Genomic DNA, 15,922 nt, shown 5'->3' with positions numbered 1-15,922 from the left:
TACCTATCTCTAACACTCCCAAGTATCTCTTGTTATCTCAGATCATGAAACACAGAAACTGCATCTTAAGTGACAACCAGTACCACATCATAATTAATCACTAGGGGGGCCAGATAGGGACTATCATCATAAAAATTAATATTAAAGTTAAAATTACACTGAGTGTTTCCTCAAAAAGAAAAAAATCCTTTTAGATTAAGTTTCCTGAGCTAAATTCTTTTTTCTTATCATATTTCAAAGAAACTGCCACTGACTTATTTTCAGTGTAAACTACTGTGCTACAGCACTGCAAGGATGCTGCAGCACAAAGTAACAGATCTTAAAATCCTGATCCGTTTAATGTGCAATGAAACAGTAAACAAATGCATGTATTGTTGGAGGGAAAAAAAACAAAACAAACACAAAAACAAAACAGCGTGGCTTAAAGCACATAAAGAGCTGTTTAATCTCAGAACTCCATCCAGAGCAAATTCCTCAAGCTTTATTAACGACAGATGATGTATTGACTTTATTTCTTTTTTCCTCAAAACCTTCCTAACATTGCAAACACCAACAAATAAACAATATTCCAAGTGGCCATTAACCTTGGGATCATCTTATTTTATAGCATTCTGAGCACATTTTCAAGAAGTTTTATATGGAGAAGTGGAGACAGCTGCAAGTTCACCCCAGACACGTGTCCTAAGTCAGTAAACACAAACCGCAATGTAAATAAATATAGCCTAGATCTATTTATAGCCCAGAAAAGCTGAGTACATTATGCGAGCACAGACATGGTCTTATGGCCGCGTGAAGCCAGGTGGAGTGAAAGGTAATATAGTCATGTTCTGAGTAACACACCTCTCGAGTCAGTGATCATGAACACCTCTGGTTTATAGAGATTAGATAAAACCAGGCCATTTGGGTGAAACCACAAACCAGCATACCTTTGTACAAGCCAATACTCACTGACGAGACTCACAATTGTTTATTTTTTAGATCAAAAAACAACTTCTGTAGGCTCTTGTAATCTGTAACAATACAATAACATGCAGTTGAAAGACTTAACTAGTTAAATACAACTAGAACAGTTTCAGACAAACTGAATCTAAAAATAGGCTGCTATTTCACAAAACTGGCGCTGACCCACATTGAGGTGTTTCCCAGGTTGCCGGTGTCCAGCCGGCTGACGTGCCTGTATCCCTTGGGCATAGCAGTGACACTGTCGGTGCTTCCCAACGCTGGGCTCCAACTCCTGATCACTGCTTTCAGAAACCCCTGTGCTGTTCCCTAGGAGGGAGAGCGAACACAAGGCTGAGAGAGCCCTTGTTTTTTCCCACACCACTTCTGGCCTACTGGGCTCATCTCCTATGTGCAACACCAGAAATCACCGTTTTTATCCCGACTTATAGAACACAGGGTAATCTGCGGGCAAAACCCGCTAAGAGCTTCCTGCCAGCATTAAACTCGCCAAAGCGGTTTTGCGGCCCGCGGGCGAAGGACCCGAGGGATTAAACCCGCCCGGGGGCGGCGCTGCGCCATCCTGCGTCCTGCGGCCCCCGCGGGAGCGGCTGTCCCGCCTCGCCCCGCCGCGGCGGGCAGCAGGGGCTGCGCGGCAGAACTCAGGACTCGCTGTCCAACGGGATCCGGAGCTCGCTACACACGCTCCCGGCGCAGCCGCCGGCATCGGCCCCGGCGGGCGGGGCCACGCGGGGTGTCCCGGCCCGGCTCCCGGAGGCGCCCCCGCCCCGGCCCCATTCACGAACCGGTTCCCGCCGGCCGCCTCTGCCGCTCGCACCGTCCGCCCCCGGCGCCATCCCGCCCCCCGAGGCCTCGCGCCCACCCCGGACGCGCCGACGGCGGCTCTGATTGGGCAGGAGCGACGCCCGTCAGTGACGCGCGCGGGCGAGGGGCGGGGCCGGGGCGCTCGTGGGGGAGGCGGCGCCGAGTGTCGCTCCTGGTGCAGCCGCGTCCGCCCGGCGCTGCCCGCAGAGCCGTCCGCCCGCCGCAGCCGCTGTATGGTCCTGCCCCGCGCCGCCGCCGCCGAACCCCCGCCGGCAGTTCCGCGGCCTCGAGCGCCTCCGCCTCCTCCCCCTCCTGGTTCTGCTCCTCCTGCCCCCGGCTGTGGCGCCCGCACCCCGGCTGCATGATCAGGCTACAGTCTTCAATGAGTAACCATATTCCTGTGAGTGCCGCCCACCCGCGCCCCCCGGCCCCCCGCCCCGCCGGCCGCCCGCCCGTGCCCGGCTCCCCGCGCTTTTCCCCCTGCTCCTCCATGTTATCCCTTTGTTCTCTTGCCCGGCTGCAGGCGGCTTCTCGAAGCGCTAGGCTGCGGCTCCCCTCGGGCGGGCCGCTGGAGCGCCGAGCGCACCGGGCTGTGGCACGACTCGGCCTCTCTGCCGCCCCCGGCGCCCCTCTCCCCTCCTCCACCAGGAAAGGAGGAGACGGCGACCTCTCCGCGGCTCCCGGGCTGCCCGGCTCGGGCACAAAGCCGCTTTGTGAAGCCAGCTGCCGCCTGCCCCGCCCGCCGGCCCGGCCTTCTCCCCGCCGGGGTCTGTGTCTGCCGGGCCAGGCCTCCCGCCGGGAAGGGCAGCGCCCGCGAGGCCGGGGCTCCGCGCCCAGGGCCGTGCCAGAAGCCCCCTGCCGGGGGGAGGCCGAGCCGGGCGGCGGCTCCGGGGGACAAGATGGCTCCGCGTCGGGAGCCTGATCGAGGCGTGATGCGAACCCGTGACCGCCGCACCGGGACACGGCCCGGCCCGCTCGGCGCTGCCGCGGCCCGGGCACCGTCACCTCGCCGGGGACAGAGGGACGGGCGGAGCAGGAGCCCGGCACCCCGCGGCTGTGGGCGGCCGGGGCCCGGCTCTGTCCGGGCAAGCCGGGGCTTGCCCGCGGGCGGTTGGCGGCCCGGCCCGGTGCCAGGCTCGGCTGCCGCGGCCGGCGCTCGCCCCCCGCCGCGGCCCCACGTGCGCGGTCGCGGCGAAGGCAGCCCGGCGGCGGCTTTGTCTCCGCCGTGCTCGGGCGGGGAGGCAGCGCCGGCTGCGAGCGAGGACGTGAGTCCTTTCCAAAATGAGCTCTATGCAGTAGAGGTGGGGTATGCCCGAACTCGAGTGTGCATCCTGTCTTGTTCGGCAGGAAAAGTCCGCAGAGAAGTATTAAGTACACGTTGAAGCGGAAATTTCTCTAACAATCTGCCTCGAACTTCAGAAGCTGACGATTGCAGTCAAATACCTTAATTTTGATCAAACCTGCTTTTAAGACCTTGCCATCTGGCTTTTCAAGGAAGGCATTTCCTTCTGGAGGTGGATCACAGTTCAGCATTGGAAGATTTTGCTTTCCTCATATGCTTGCCGTTTCTTTTTTTTACCCCCTCAAGTAATCTCGGTGCCTGTGCTGCCTAACATCTGTGACCACAGAGCGCTATGTGTATTTAAGCACAATCAATCAAATAACACGTCTTGCTGGTGGTAGCATGCCTTCCAAAAGCAGGGAAACAAGAAAGACAAAAAACCGAACAAAATCAAGGAACCTACAGTAACAGAAGCAGGATTGTTTGCTCTCTGGTAGGCAGCTATGCACATGGCAAGTATTATGAGCTGACAGTTGTAAGTTTTTGTGGCATGACGTTCCTGTGATTCTGGTGTTTCCTATTTCTGCTGGAGACAACTTTCCAATATGTCTACCTGCATCTGCTGAGTCTTTCAAAAGCAGTGACTCAGAAGTATGAACCCTGTCTCTTTGTAATCTCATAAAACTGCCAAACCAAGAAAGCTGAAGATTACAATTAAATGTCAGCTCATATTATTCTAGTGATGGAATAGCGAAGGGTTTTGAAATTGTCATGCCAGGAACAGAGTCGTTTTGGGGGAAAATGTGGAAGAAGCAATATAGAAATTGCACAGCCATGAGAAAAAATATAAGAGAGAAAGGAAAATGAGTGACAGATACAGCAGGAGCCAAGGGAGAAGGATGTCATTGTCTTGCTGAAACTAAATGTGTCAGTAAGGTGGTAAATAAATAGAATTTAGCCTTATCTAATAACTTCCGTCAAGTGAAACTTCCCTTTTCTGACAGAATACGTACCACATAAGAATGCCGGATCTATCCCAGTGTGTAGGCTGACTGCAAGTGATGACTTCTTTTAAACATTAACCTGAGCGCCCAGATAAGAGTATTACTGAATTGTAAACTAGCAGCAGATATTCACCTTCTTAAAAAAGTAAAACTTGCTCTATTGGATCAACAGAAGAGATATTTCTATATTAAATGCAAGTCCGTAACTCCTTACCACTTTCTTCTCAGTAGCAACTTCCTGTTAGGTATTAATGACTTTATTAAACTTGATGAAATACAGCAATAACAGTCTGTGTGTATGTGCTAAATTTCTCATCTTGTTGCTTAAAACATAATGGAATAATATTTTAGTAGAATGGTGGGATTTAAATAGTCTGCTGTTGAAGTGGCATTGTTAAGTCATTTAGACAAGGGGATGAAATGGGTTTTGTGATGTCTTATTTTCCCCAATATCTGCTAAGGCTTCTTTGCATGTTGTTTCTGCGGTCCACACAGAAGAACTTTGAACGCAGTCACATGGCCTCAGTTTCGTCATCTCTGGAAGTTGCATTGACTTGTTATACAGGAAGTTTTGAGATAATTTTTTCTTCCCCCTTTGCTGCATATTTGAACCACAAGAACATCCTTCCGGCAGAGAGCATGTCGCAACAAATTTATGATAAACCTTTGGATTTTCCCTTCCTGTCAGTGAGATCTGAGTGTATCTTCTTAGGCAATGGGTTGCTGTCTGTGGCTAAAATGGACAATGTTGTCACTGTGGATATCACAGTACAGGCATTCATCTGCCCAGTAGATAGGAGGTACATCTTGTCAACAGCACCTTACAAAAGGTGTGCCTCTGTCTTGCCTTATGGCTTCACAGTTTGTACCCCTTACCCTCCCACTGTTCCCTGATTGCTGTGGCAACTGCTATTTAAGCCTTGAGTAGTAAGAGGAAGTCAGGGGTATCTGTCATTCAGTAACTTTTTGCCAGGTAGTAAGTTAGAACAATGAACTTCCTTGCAGGTGTTCTCAAATTGTCATGAAATGCAGCTTATTTTAGTTCTCTAGTTCTGATCCTGTGGTTTTAGTAGGTGAGTGCGTGTCAGGTCTTGACTTCAGAGGATGGAAGACCACATAGTTGGTTCTATATATAAATGCTTTTGGTCTATGAGCTAGTGGATTGAGCAACTGTGAATCATCTTGCTCATCTTCTGAAGATAAAGTGTCATGTAACTGCATAAGCAAGTGCTTTTGTTTGCATGTTTTTCAAGATGCCACCGAGTTGTGAATAAGGACGTCAACAGCATGGGATAACCTTACACCTCTTTGCTTTCCCCATATCAGTAACGATTTAACAGATTACTTTCATAAGCTGTTTTTGTCAGACACAAGTGATTGTTTCAAACCATGAATTAACATACATGTGAATCTGTTGGTCAGTGAAGACAGATACTTTAGCATTCTGTCTCAAAGAAGGGCATGAATTAAAGCCTTTCTTTTCAAGATGTCTTCCTTCTACTTGAATAGACTATTCTCTAACTTTTCCTAGCATGAATTATGGTAGGTGGTACAATCATAACTAACACAGCTTTAACCTATAATGGACAGGTTGCCTTCTCTTAATATGTGGCCCTGGCATATTAACCTTAGTTTTGTTTTCTAAGTTTATTTTGATGGCTCTAACAGTCTAAATGTTGTTTGGCTTTCTGTCATGATGGAAGCTGCTACTTTTTCCAAAATCCTTTGATGTTAATTTTCCTCAAGGAGAACTTATATGTAAATTGAAAAGAATATGCTGGAGTACCCAACTTAATGGTAAAAGCAATGAGTTGGTGTTGCTCTGTTAAAGAACCTTCTGCATACAACACTATGCATTTGAGTTTCACTTAGGCAACTTCATGCTTACCTGCCAAAACTGTATGAGACAATGCAGTAATTTTAAAGCCCTGTTTCCAAGCTTCTTGAAAGTTCCTGACATCATTTGAGTTCCCTCAAAGCCTGAGATTGTCTTAATTACTGCAACAGTATTTTTATAGCTGATTTCTCATCTTCCAGGTCTTTTTACTGAAGGTGGATGAAGCCTTGTACTGTAACTTAATGCCATAACACAAACAGCATGCCCATGTACTACTTGTCTTTAATTTTCATTTGACTCCCAGAACAGAACTAAACTAGACTGGCAGAGCTGTCTTAGCGTAGTACAGTGTGTTGCTGTCTAAAGGAGTTGGTCTGCATGTGAAGCTTTCCTGCTAGCATTGGTGAGAAATGATGGCATTCACATCAAAGGAAGGTATGAGCTTTGCTCCTTTATAATATGGCAGCAGCAGTTGCCAAGGCAAACAGTGAGGCTTAAATACATTCTTGGTTAGGTCCTTAGCTGTGTGAATTATTAAGGTGCTGATGTGTATAATACTGACTAAGTCAGTAATTAACAAAATGAATTCCTTTGTAAGGGTTAATAGCACATAGAACTCAAATGTAACATTGCATAATCTACTTGCTTCAACTTTGTATAAGAATTTGAACTGTGCACCCAGTTTCTGGATGTGATTAGCAATTTGCATTAAAATGAATGATTTTTTACTTAACTAATACTTTGATGCCTGCCCTTTTCCTTATCCCCACGATGAGTTTGTCTGGTATCTTGAGTACTCCTAGTTGCATGCTAAGGGCAGCGTCCCTAGCAGGCTGGATGAATTCTGATTATTTCTTTCTCCCTACCTGTCCTAGTATGGAGACATGTTAACTGCTTCCAGTTACTCTGTGTTCTTTTTTCCCCCATTCTGTGTCCAAGCTCGCTTTCATGCATTTCTGTTTCCGACAGCCTCCACTCCCTCATCCTCTACCAGGGAAAAGGACTGTCTGTGATTCTTCTTAGCAATCTTAAGAAGAGATAAACATGAGATCTGCCAGTGCATGCAAAAAGTAGCACAAGACCTTGTACAGCTGTATCTGCTTAAAGCTGTCCTGTCCCTTTTTGCTGTTCTGCTTCTTAAACTAATTGAAACCGACTTTAAATAAGTTATCTTCAGTTCTTTTTTTTCAGTTGCTATTTTAGCTGTTTCCTAGGTCTGGTCCTAGGAGGCTTTTAAAAGCACACCTGCCACCTTCTGCTAGGACACGGCTGGTGAGTCAGATAATGATTCTTGGAGTTCTTCCGAGTCTGAATTCTCCTGGTTCCTGTTACTCTGTTGGCCTTTGACTTCAGAGGATCCTTCTTACTCCTTTTTCATGCCTATTATATTTAGAGTTCTTGCTGTCTCTCAAGTTATCAAAAATAAAAACTGAAATACATTTTTTGCAACTGGCAAACTTAATCCTACAGTCTTTACTACCAGCTGATGGTAGTATCTCTGGAGTGGCAGCAAAATGCATGTGAAATTGTTTTTTTAGTTTCTTTCTGTTAACTTAATTCTCATATTTGTTAGCAGGTTGGGTTTTTTTTGTGTGGGTTTTTTTTTTTGTTTGTTTTGTTTGTTTGTTTTTTACAAGTCATGCCTGCGATTAACACCTTAAAACTCTTACCAGGAAGCTGTCTGAAAATGAATTGCCTGACTAACATAAATAACTTTTTTCTGCTAAACATTTGTGGGATCAATTATGTTTCTCTCTAGTACCTAAGTATATTTGGTGGGCATGTGGTTCAGCTTGTACCTCTCTTTTGGGGAACACAACTCCTCTCGTCTTCCCTTCTGTTCCCTACGCAGGTGTCCTCAGCAGGACTGGTACTGTGGCTGGGTACAAAACTAACTCCTCTGCTGGAAGGGTTCCACAGTGCATAAAAGCATATCTTGGTGGTTCATTTACAACATCTGCAAATGAATACCCAACTTGGAGCAGTTCATGTGCTATCTTAATTCCTGGTTGTGTCTTGTAGTAATTATATATATAAATTTAACCATAGCTAAACAGTATACCACTGGACAGGAATAACCTGTTCAATAAACTTGCTTATGTGTGGTTTTAGCTAGACTATTACTGCTATCTTGGTATATTAATAAAGTCCTGATGTGAAAAGACAGTTAAAAGCATATGCAGGTTGCCATGGGTCCTCAGCCTTGGGTCCTCAGTGAAATGTTCCCTAGTTAGAAATCTGTGTGCCTTGAAAGTCTCAAAGTGTTTGAAAGCTCACATTTTGTTGTTAGGCCACAAAGACTACATTTGCTTTCATGGCCTCCTATTTAAGTCAGGTGGATTTATGTGCATTTTTTTTCTACTGGCTGTTCTGTATGTGAATTAATGATGCTTACAAGCAAAGTAAGTTTTTAGCCATTAAGACAAGTGATTCTACTTTTAAGTAGAGACTGATAGTTTTGTTCAGACACTAAAAATTGTCCACTGCTGAGCTTGAATATTCAAGGAATCTCATCCTTGCTTTCATGGGACTAAGGCTCACTGTAACTTTAGTAGATGTTGTGATGTCTCTCAATTCAGAATGGAAAAGGAAATTGTATGAGTATCCTGGAAAAACTATGCTTTATATAAATACTGGGGTTCTTGAAACTTGTTGCTATGTTTAGCACATCTGAATTGGTGTTTTAAAACATTTCAGCATTTGGTGTTGAAATAACCCGATATGGAAACTTTGTATTAAGTAAATGTATTTATTTTCAAATAATCCTTGCTAAGAAAGCTGACAGGATTCTTACACAAACCTAATTCTTGGAATAAAAAATAAACTTCATGAAACTGCTTAGTTGCTGTGTTTTTATTTTTTCATTTTATAATGCTTGATGTCTTAAAAATAACCTTGTTTCACCTGTCCTCATTATGCTTTTTTTTCCCCTCTCTCTTTACAGCAGTTCTGTGGTGTTCTTGGTCACACATTTATGGAGTTTCTGAAGGGCAGTGGAGACTACTGCCAGGCACAGCACGACCTCTATGCAGACAAGTGAACTGTAGAAATTCATTACTACTCCACCAAGAAGCCCCCCTAAGAGTGGTTGACCAGGATAAGAAGTTTTGAATTGAAATTGGCAGAGCATTTAACAACAGAATTCAGACCTGGATGGGGTAAACCTCAGTGCACTGCCTTTCTTTTGCCTCAGTATTACTGGATTGAAGAATTGCTGCTTCTTGTTAGGAGGTTCATTTCATTTCCCATTGCTCCCAACTTCATACTTCTAAGCACTGAGAATTTCACGTGGAGTATAGTGAAGTAGACTTCAGTTTCTCTACATCACTTCTGTATTAGAATTTTTTTTAATCCTTTCATAATCTTGTTGCATGTTTAACTAAATCAATATGGCCCGAATGAACCGCCCTGCTCCTGTGGAAATCACCTACAAGAACATGAGATTCCTGATCACACACAATCCAACCAACGCAACCTTAAACAAATTTATAGAGGTAAGGCCAGGACACAATTCTTACTGATGTGGTTTTTTTAATGCCTGAGCTACATGCTGTATTTACAATTTCCTTCTTTACTAGTTGATAACGGCTGTGAAAGCCATGTGAGGAAGTACTGAAATTGTTTGTATATTGACTTTTTTCAAATACTGATGCTGTGCTTCAAAGACTTACATACAAATCTATTCAGATATACTTTGGCCTTCACAAATGTAATTCTGAGAGTGAAGCCAAGTAATAGTTATACCGTAATGGTACATTAAGTACGTTGGTTAGGTCTGAAAACAGGAATTATTTGGCAGAGTTATGTGTAGAACAATACAAATATCTGCTAGTGATAGGAACTTGAATTCAGATTGGGCTAAAGTGGTGTAACATTTCCTTGCGCTTACTGCATAGTGATTAAAAAGATGATAATTCACTATATGTTGTGGATCAGAACTTTAGGAACAAATAACAGGTTTGCAATATGCTTTCACTGCCTAGCTTCCTCCAGTGTTAGCAGATTATGGTTTTAATGTAGCTTAAGAGGATCCTCTGTGTCATAGTGTCTACTTGAGTGAAATTGTGGCGGTAGGCTTACTCCGCATCCAGAGCTGCTGAAGTTACCTAAAGTGTTTTGGTACGTGCTGAAATTGTTTACTGACTAAAGCCAGGTAGCTTGGCATATATTGCTAATACTGCTGGTATCGAATTTATCATCTGAAACTTGTATCCAGCGTGTTGGAACTATAAAGTGTGCTGGTGTATAAAGTGTATGCTAGTTCCTGCAAAGTTACTTCCTGGTAAAGTCTGAGTTTGCAAAGTCCCTCGTTAGCAAGATTTTAGATGTATTATAGCTCAATTCTGCATTTGGAGTGGTATAATTTATGGGAAACACAGTAGGATAACATTTGCTTGACTTTATACCCTCACAAGTAGATAAAGTATGCTTACGCTATGCTTCAGTCAGTTCAGTTCAGACAATGTGAATGATGGGTTGTGGCAGGAATAATAAAGAATGAGTGCTTTTTTTGTAACAGCAAAATGGAAGGCTAAATTTTGTTATTCTCTAGTTATGACAACTCATAGTTCTTAACAGTAAGTGGTCTTACAGACCTGTTGTTTTAAGCAGAGAGAGAGAAGGGGAAGATTTAAACCTCGCTCAGAGTGCTTTACTGAAGTATGTAGCTTTGCAAACCAGGAAACTTCCTGTTCCTTTAAAAGGAATAATCTTTTGGAGATGGACTACTTGATTAATTAATATTTAGCTGGATCTGATTTTAGATTAAAAAAAGTGTGATCCAACATAACAAAACTTAATCTGCACATAAAACTATGTTTGCTGCAGAACTGAAGGGTATCTGGCATTAGCACATAGATTTTTAGTTATTTCAGCTTTCTCTGTTCTTCACAGGGTGGCAAGCATTTTTATGAGGTTACTTACTGAAAATTTTGAATTACTTACTGAGTAAATTTACTGAGAAAATTAAATGGTCAAGTGAAACTAGTTTACTCTCACAGCAACTTTTTTTTCACTCCCTAGGAACTTAAGAAATATGGTGTTACCACAGTGGTAAGAGTGTGTGAAGCTACTTATGACACTGCTCCGGTGGAAAAAGAAGGCATTCAGGTTTTGGTAAGTAGTTTAAAAGCAGAGTTTAAAACCAACCCATTCCCCTCCCCACCCCACCCATTCCCAAAAAAATAATTCTTTTGATACCACCTTATTAACTCTATGAGTATGTTCAAGCAGCTGATGGAGGAAAAAGCTGTGCAGTCATTCTTTCTTGTCAGGAAAAAATTTCAGTTTTGAGCAAAATCATATGCTCAATGAAAACTGATTGAAAGGAATGTATTCCTAATATTGTTATAGTTATACTGCTAGAAAATCATAAGTTCAAATGGTTTCCTTAGCTGTCAGCACTTTGTCCATTGTATGTCCTCCTTTTTTTGCCTATGCACACATCTTACAAGCAAAGAGTTCCATCTTTGTGTATTTGTCATCCTGTATTCTAGGATTGGCCCTTTGATGACGGTGCTCCACCATCCAACCAGATTGTTGATGATTGGCTAAACCTCCTTAAAGTTAAATTTCGTGAAGAACCTGGTTGTTGTATTGCTGTACACTGTGTTGCTGGTCTTGGAAGGTGAGTGAGGCTTTATAAAGATCTGTTGAATTCCTGGTCAGACTTGTTAGGATCTAGTACAGAAGTTTGAGATCAATGTAAAATAGTTACATATCCAGTATTGGAATGACCTCACGCTCAAAAGTAGTGAAGATGGCAGGAAACTGTTGTATGCATCTATTAAGGCCTTTTGGTCAACAGATGATGCTACAATCACAGCTCTCACAAAATCTACTGCATTAAATAAACAAGTATATTCTTGTACCAAGCATATTGATAAGTGTCCCATTGGTTATTTCTGTTTTGCTATGTCTTCTTTTTTTCCTAATGCTTTTGTTTTTATTGACTTGCCTGCTTCCTCTTCATCTCCATTTCAGTATTATTGTCAGTCTCCTTGTACCCACGGGTATTGTAACCATTATCCACAAACAAGTGGCTGGTTCTGGCACATCAAGACCAGCTTTTATCCACCACCTATCTGAGGGATGAAAAGGGTTCTCCAAAGTCTCAAACATCTGTTTGTCTCACATCTAAGTGACCTCAAAATTATTAGTGATCATGCTAAATATTCTCCTCTTAGCCTGGCTCCCTCTGTCTGCTGCCACTGTCTTAAATACAGTTCCAACAGTTGGGACAACATAATGGTGTTTCTGTTGTTGTTCTAGACTACCTGGGAACTAGATCTGTTCTAAAAGCAGTTGCTATATTATAGCCATGGATTTCAGTATGTCCAATTTAAAATAGAGGTTTCTGATCTTGCTGTCCATAAGCCTGGCTTATCCACTGCATTATGGCTTCACATGTAACAAAGTTGACTGTAGCGATGGATGTTACCAAAACCAAAGTCTTTTTCTGCTGCTTAGAGCGCTACCTGTTGGGTTTTCCTCAAAATTGGGCAGTTAATTAGTTGAAAAGAATATTCTAGCTTTCTATCATGTATGTTTTTTCTTAAATCCCTGAACATACAAAATCACTTAAGCTTGCTACTAGATGCAAAACTCTGTTGCTCATGTGTGGTATGATTTTTTTTTTGAGCCATAAATTCCTAATGTATTTAGGCTTGATTTCCGTCAAGCTTTTCTAACTGAAAACTGTGTTCTGTCAGATGAAGAATACTGTGGCAAGCAAGGAAATCCTCAGGGGAATGCAGCAGCCTGTGGATTTCATCTGTTCCTAAAACTTGTTACACTACTTCTACATTTTGTCAGTTTTCTGTTCTGTTCCAACCTTTTGTCTGTTTTCTCTTCTGTTTTCTGCTTTGGTGGTCCAGACTGCTTCTAGGGATGCTTCATTGTGGGGGATAGAAACCCGTGTGCAACTCTTCCCCAGAATCAATTGCTTTGAAACAAATGGTTGAAGATTACTTTCATTTTATTCCAGTTGTACTCTCCTATACCTAAAATCAAAAGCTAAGGTTGACCAGAGTTAATTTAAACCCCTATCTTAATGAGAAGGGGTAGCTCAAAACCAAGTGGTATAATAGCTCAGTTAATATAGAAATGCCTTCTGCCTTTTGTGCCTTTCCAGAGAGGAAGCATCAGATACACAAGACAGAAGAGAGAACTGGGTAAAGGTTTTTCTGAGTATGCATTGACAAAAGCTAAACCGAATATAATTTCTTTTTTGAACCAGAGCTCCAGTCTTAGTTGCTCTTGCACTGATAGAATGTGGAATGAAGTATGAAGACGCAGTGCAGTTCATAAGACAGTAAGTATGAAGCTAATATGTAGCTGTTTCCAGGGTTTAACGTGTTGATACATCCTTGGGCACTAAAGGAAATTTTACATATGAGAGGCAGAATACCTTTAGAATTTAGGTTCTGTCTCCTAGCTAGAAGTAACGCTCACTCACATTGGTGGATCCTTTCTTCTGTATTAGACTAAAGTGTGCTAAAATGTTCTTCCTAGTCTTTCCTGGCGGTCTACTGAAAACAAATATTTCCTTGGATTTTTTAAATTAGTGTAAGTTGGATGAGAAGAATTTTAGTCACAATGCCTTAATTTTCAGGTTTCAACTATATTTAAAAGAAGCTGCAGCTATTATAAACAATACCATAATACTACTTGCATAATTGCCAAGTCTTTGAAGAGTTAAATTCAGCTTGTACTGGTTGTATATAAAATGAGGAACAGGAAGACTGGTACATAGTCCAGACAGTCAATCAACATGTACCTTTTTTTCACATACTTAACAGTTTGAGAAAACAAAGTTCAATTTCTGTTCAGCTTCTTATTATGGGGACTTAAAATATTTTTGTACTTTCTTAATACTGTAAGATTTCTGGATTTTGTACATCAGAGGTAGAACGCTGTCTAAAATGCTATGGACTCCTTTGAGCATGTGGTCCAATGAGGTATTTGTGAAAGGAAGCTACCACCCTCTTTCCTGGCACCCAACTTTCAATTATCCCTATTTTGGTTATAGCCTTGACTTAAAGGTGGCTTTTTTAAGTGACCTAAAAATATTTTTCTCTGGTCGGTGATATTATTTCACTGGGCAGGAGATTGATGTTCTGTTTAAAATATGTTTTCCTCCATGTAGGAAGCGGCGTGGAGCTTTCAACAGCAAGCAACTTCTGTACTTGGAGAAATACCGCCCCAAGATGCGTCTGCGCTTTAAAGACTCCAATGGTCACCGAAATAATTGTTGTATTCAGTAAAGCTTAACAGCCTATAGTACTTCTTTGGGAATAAAGGATGGAAACTAGAATTAAGCAGACTGCATGCCAAAGACATCAGTCTGGTACTTTTTAGTAGTAAAGGAAGCTTCCTTAGGAGTATTTAATAGGCTAAAGGCTAAGTAGAAATGCAACTTCTATGTTTAAGTAAATATCCATCTGTTTGGAGACCCAGTAAATGTTTTTGCTGTACCCTGTTTCTGAGCTGTCTCCTTGTTCATTGATTACCAGATCAAATATCCTTGAATCATGCCGTTGAGTCTTACCCACCTAGTTTCAACTACTAAAAATTGGGGTACTAAAATAAATCAATCTGTAGAGAGATTAGGTGCCAAAACACCCAGCATATCAGCTATATGTTTTTCCTTAAAATGAGCATAGTTCTGATGATGTGAGAACTAGCAGCTTATCTGGACCTTACTTTTTTTCTACAGTCATTTCAATATTGAAGAATATGGCCTCTAAAGTAGTCTTGCCTGCTCACTGTATGTTTTGTCTCCCACAATCGCACTAGAATTATCAGGATTTGCACAGTCTGTTTTTTCTAATACTATTAATTACAGCAACTTTTTACCCTTCCATCTGTACTTTTCTGTTACCTGCAGACCTCTCCATTTTACAAATCATTACTCTCTGGTTATTCATGTAGATGATCTTTTAAATTGTACAGAAGCACACACGTCTTTAATGTCTCCAGACAAAAAGCCTTACAGTAAAATTATTGTTGGCACTTCATGTGCAACTTAACAGAGGGCCTGAAAAGGTTGGGAGGGGCTATTTAATATTTCTAGTAAAATGTTGCCTTTGTCTTGTGCAGGAAGTATAGAATATGCCCTTTACTTTAGTAAATATTTTTTTAAAACTTAGAAATGCTTTGTTATTGTAGCTAAAAATTCTTAATCAGAAAATTTCTGAAAAATCTTGTAGTTTTCTTTTACTGTACCTATTGAGAATTGTTTACCAACTATTGCTTTGTTGAAAGTGTGATTTTTTTTTTTCTTCTTTTCATTTTTCCTCCTTGAGTTTCTGCTATGACTTGGGCAGACCTCTGTAATATTTTGTATGCCTTTCAAGCTGCGTAACTTAATATTTGGATACTTGATAATTTGTTTTATTATGTAATTGATAAAATGGTGATGTGTATTAATGTTAGCTCAACCATATATTTATACTGTCTTGGGAATGTGTGGTTATAGTTCTGTGGGAGAAATACTTTTGCCAGTGTTCACCAGCTTGTAAAATCTAGTGCGAGAGCTTAAAACATCTAAATAAATACTGAAATGCACTTAAAAGTTTGCTGAAATGCTCATCACTTTCACTTATTTTTGTACACTTTGTCAGCAATCTTGAGGTGCCTAAATTCAGAATCTAGTCAGGCATCTGTTTTCTTTTTCTTTTTTTTTTTTAATCTGGATCTGAATGTCCCCCTTGTTGTAATGTTTGCTGTTTCTTTTACTCATAAATAAATGTGGACAGAAATTAATGATAGAAAGTACAGTATTTCTTTATGTAGCTTACTTGTGACTTGCCGTACTAAAATAGGTTACTTCCTTAGTGTTCTTGAAGCTGTTTTTGCAGCAAAGGCAGAAGGGTATATGCATCAGTAAAGCTTAGTTTAAAGAGTATTTTGTTTAATGGAATACAGCTTCATTTGACTGAGGAAATAATATCTTTTCTTTTGAAATGACATTCAAAGACATCAGTGTTTCTATTGTCAAGATAGAACTAGGTAATAGGAACAAGGGCAAAGACA

At 41.9% G+C, this 15,922-nt stretch overlaps 1 protein-coding gene across 3 annotated transcripts; it reads left to right on the top strand.

Annotated features, from left to right (window-relative positions):
* Positions 1–1,888: 1,888 nt before the first annotated feature.
* PTP4A1 (protein tyrosine phosphatase type IVA, member 1) lies at positions 1,889–15,644 on the top strand. Of its 3 annotated transcripts, none has more exons than XM_027698183.1 (6): positions 1,889–2,164; positions 8,832–9,381; positions 10,910–11,002; positions 11,383–11,513; positions 13,125–13,199; positions 14,034–15,644. In XM_027698183.1, exons 2-6 carry the CDS (start codon positions 9,277–9,279, stop codon positions 14,149–14,151), a joined length of 522 nt encoding a protein of 173 aa, XP_027553984.1. In that variant the 5' UTR covers positions 1,889–2,164; positions 8,832–9,276; the 3' UTR covers positions 14,152–15,644. The 3 variants fall into 3 exon arrangements, with proteins under 3 accessions (XP_027553984.1, XP_027554000.1, XP_027553991.1); XM_027698199.1 differs by having other exon boundaries at positions 1,964–2,164; positions 8,835–9,381; XM_027698190.1 differs by lacking the exon at positions 1,889–2,164 and adding an exon at positions 3,415–3,539.
* Positions 15,645–15,922: the final 278 nt, after the last annotated feature.

The sequence above is a fragment of the Neopelma chrysocephalum genome, unplaced genomic scaffold (genome assembly GCF_003984885.1).
Source record: "Neopelma chrysocephalum unplaced genomic scaffold, ASM398488v2 Primary Assembly neopelma1_23b, whole genome shotgun sequence".
Classification (NCBI taxonomy): domain Eukaryota; kingdom Metazoa; phylum Chordata; class Aves; order Passeriformes; family Pipridae; genus Neopelma; species Neopelma chrysocephalum.
Note: the sequence above shows the minus strand (reverse complement) of the source record. Positions and strands in the feature narration are given on the sequence as shown.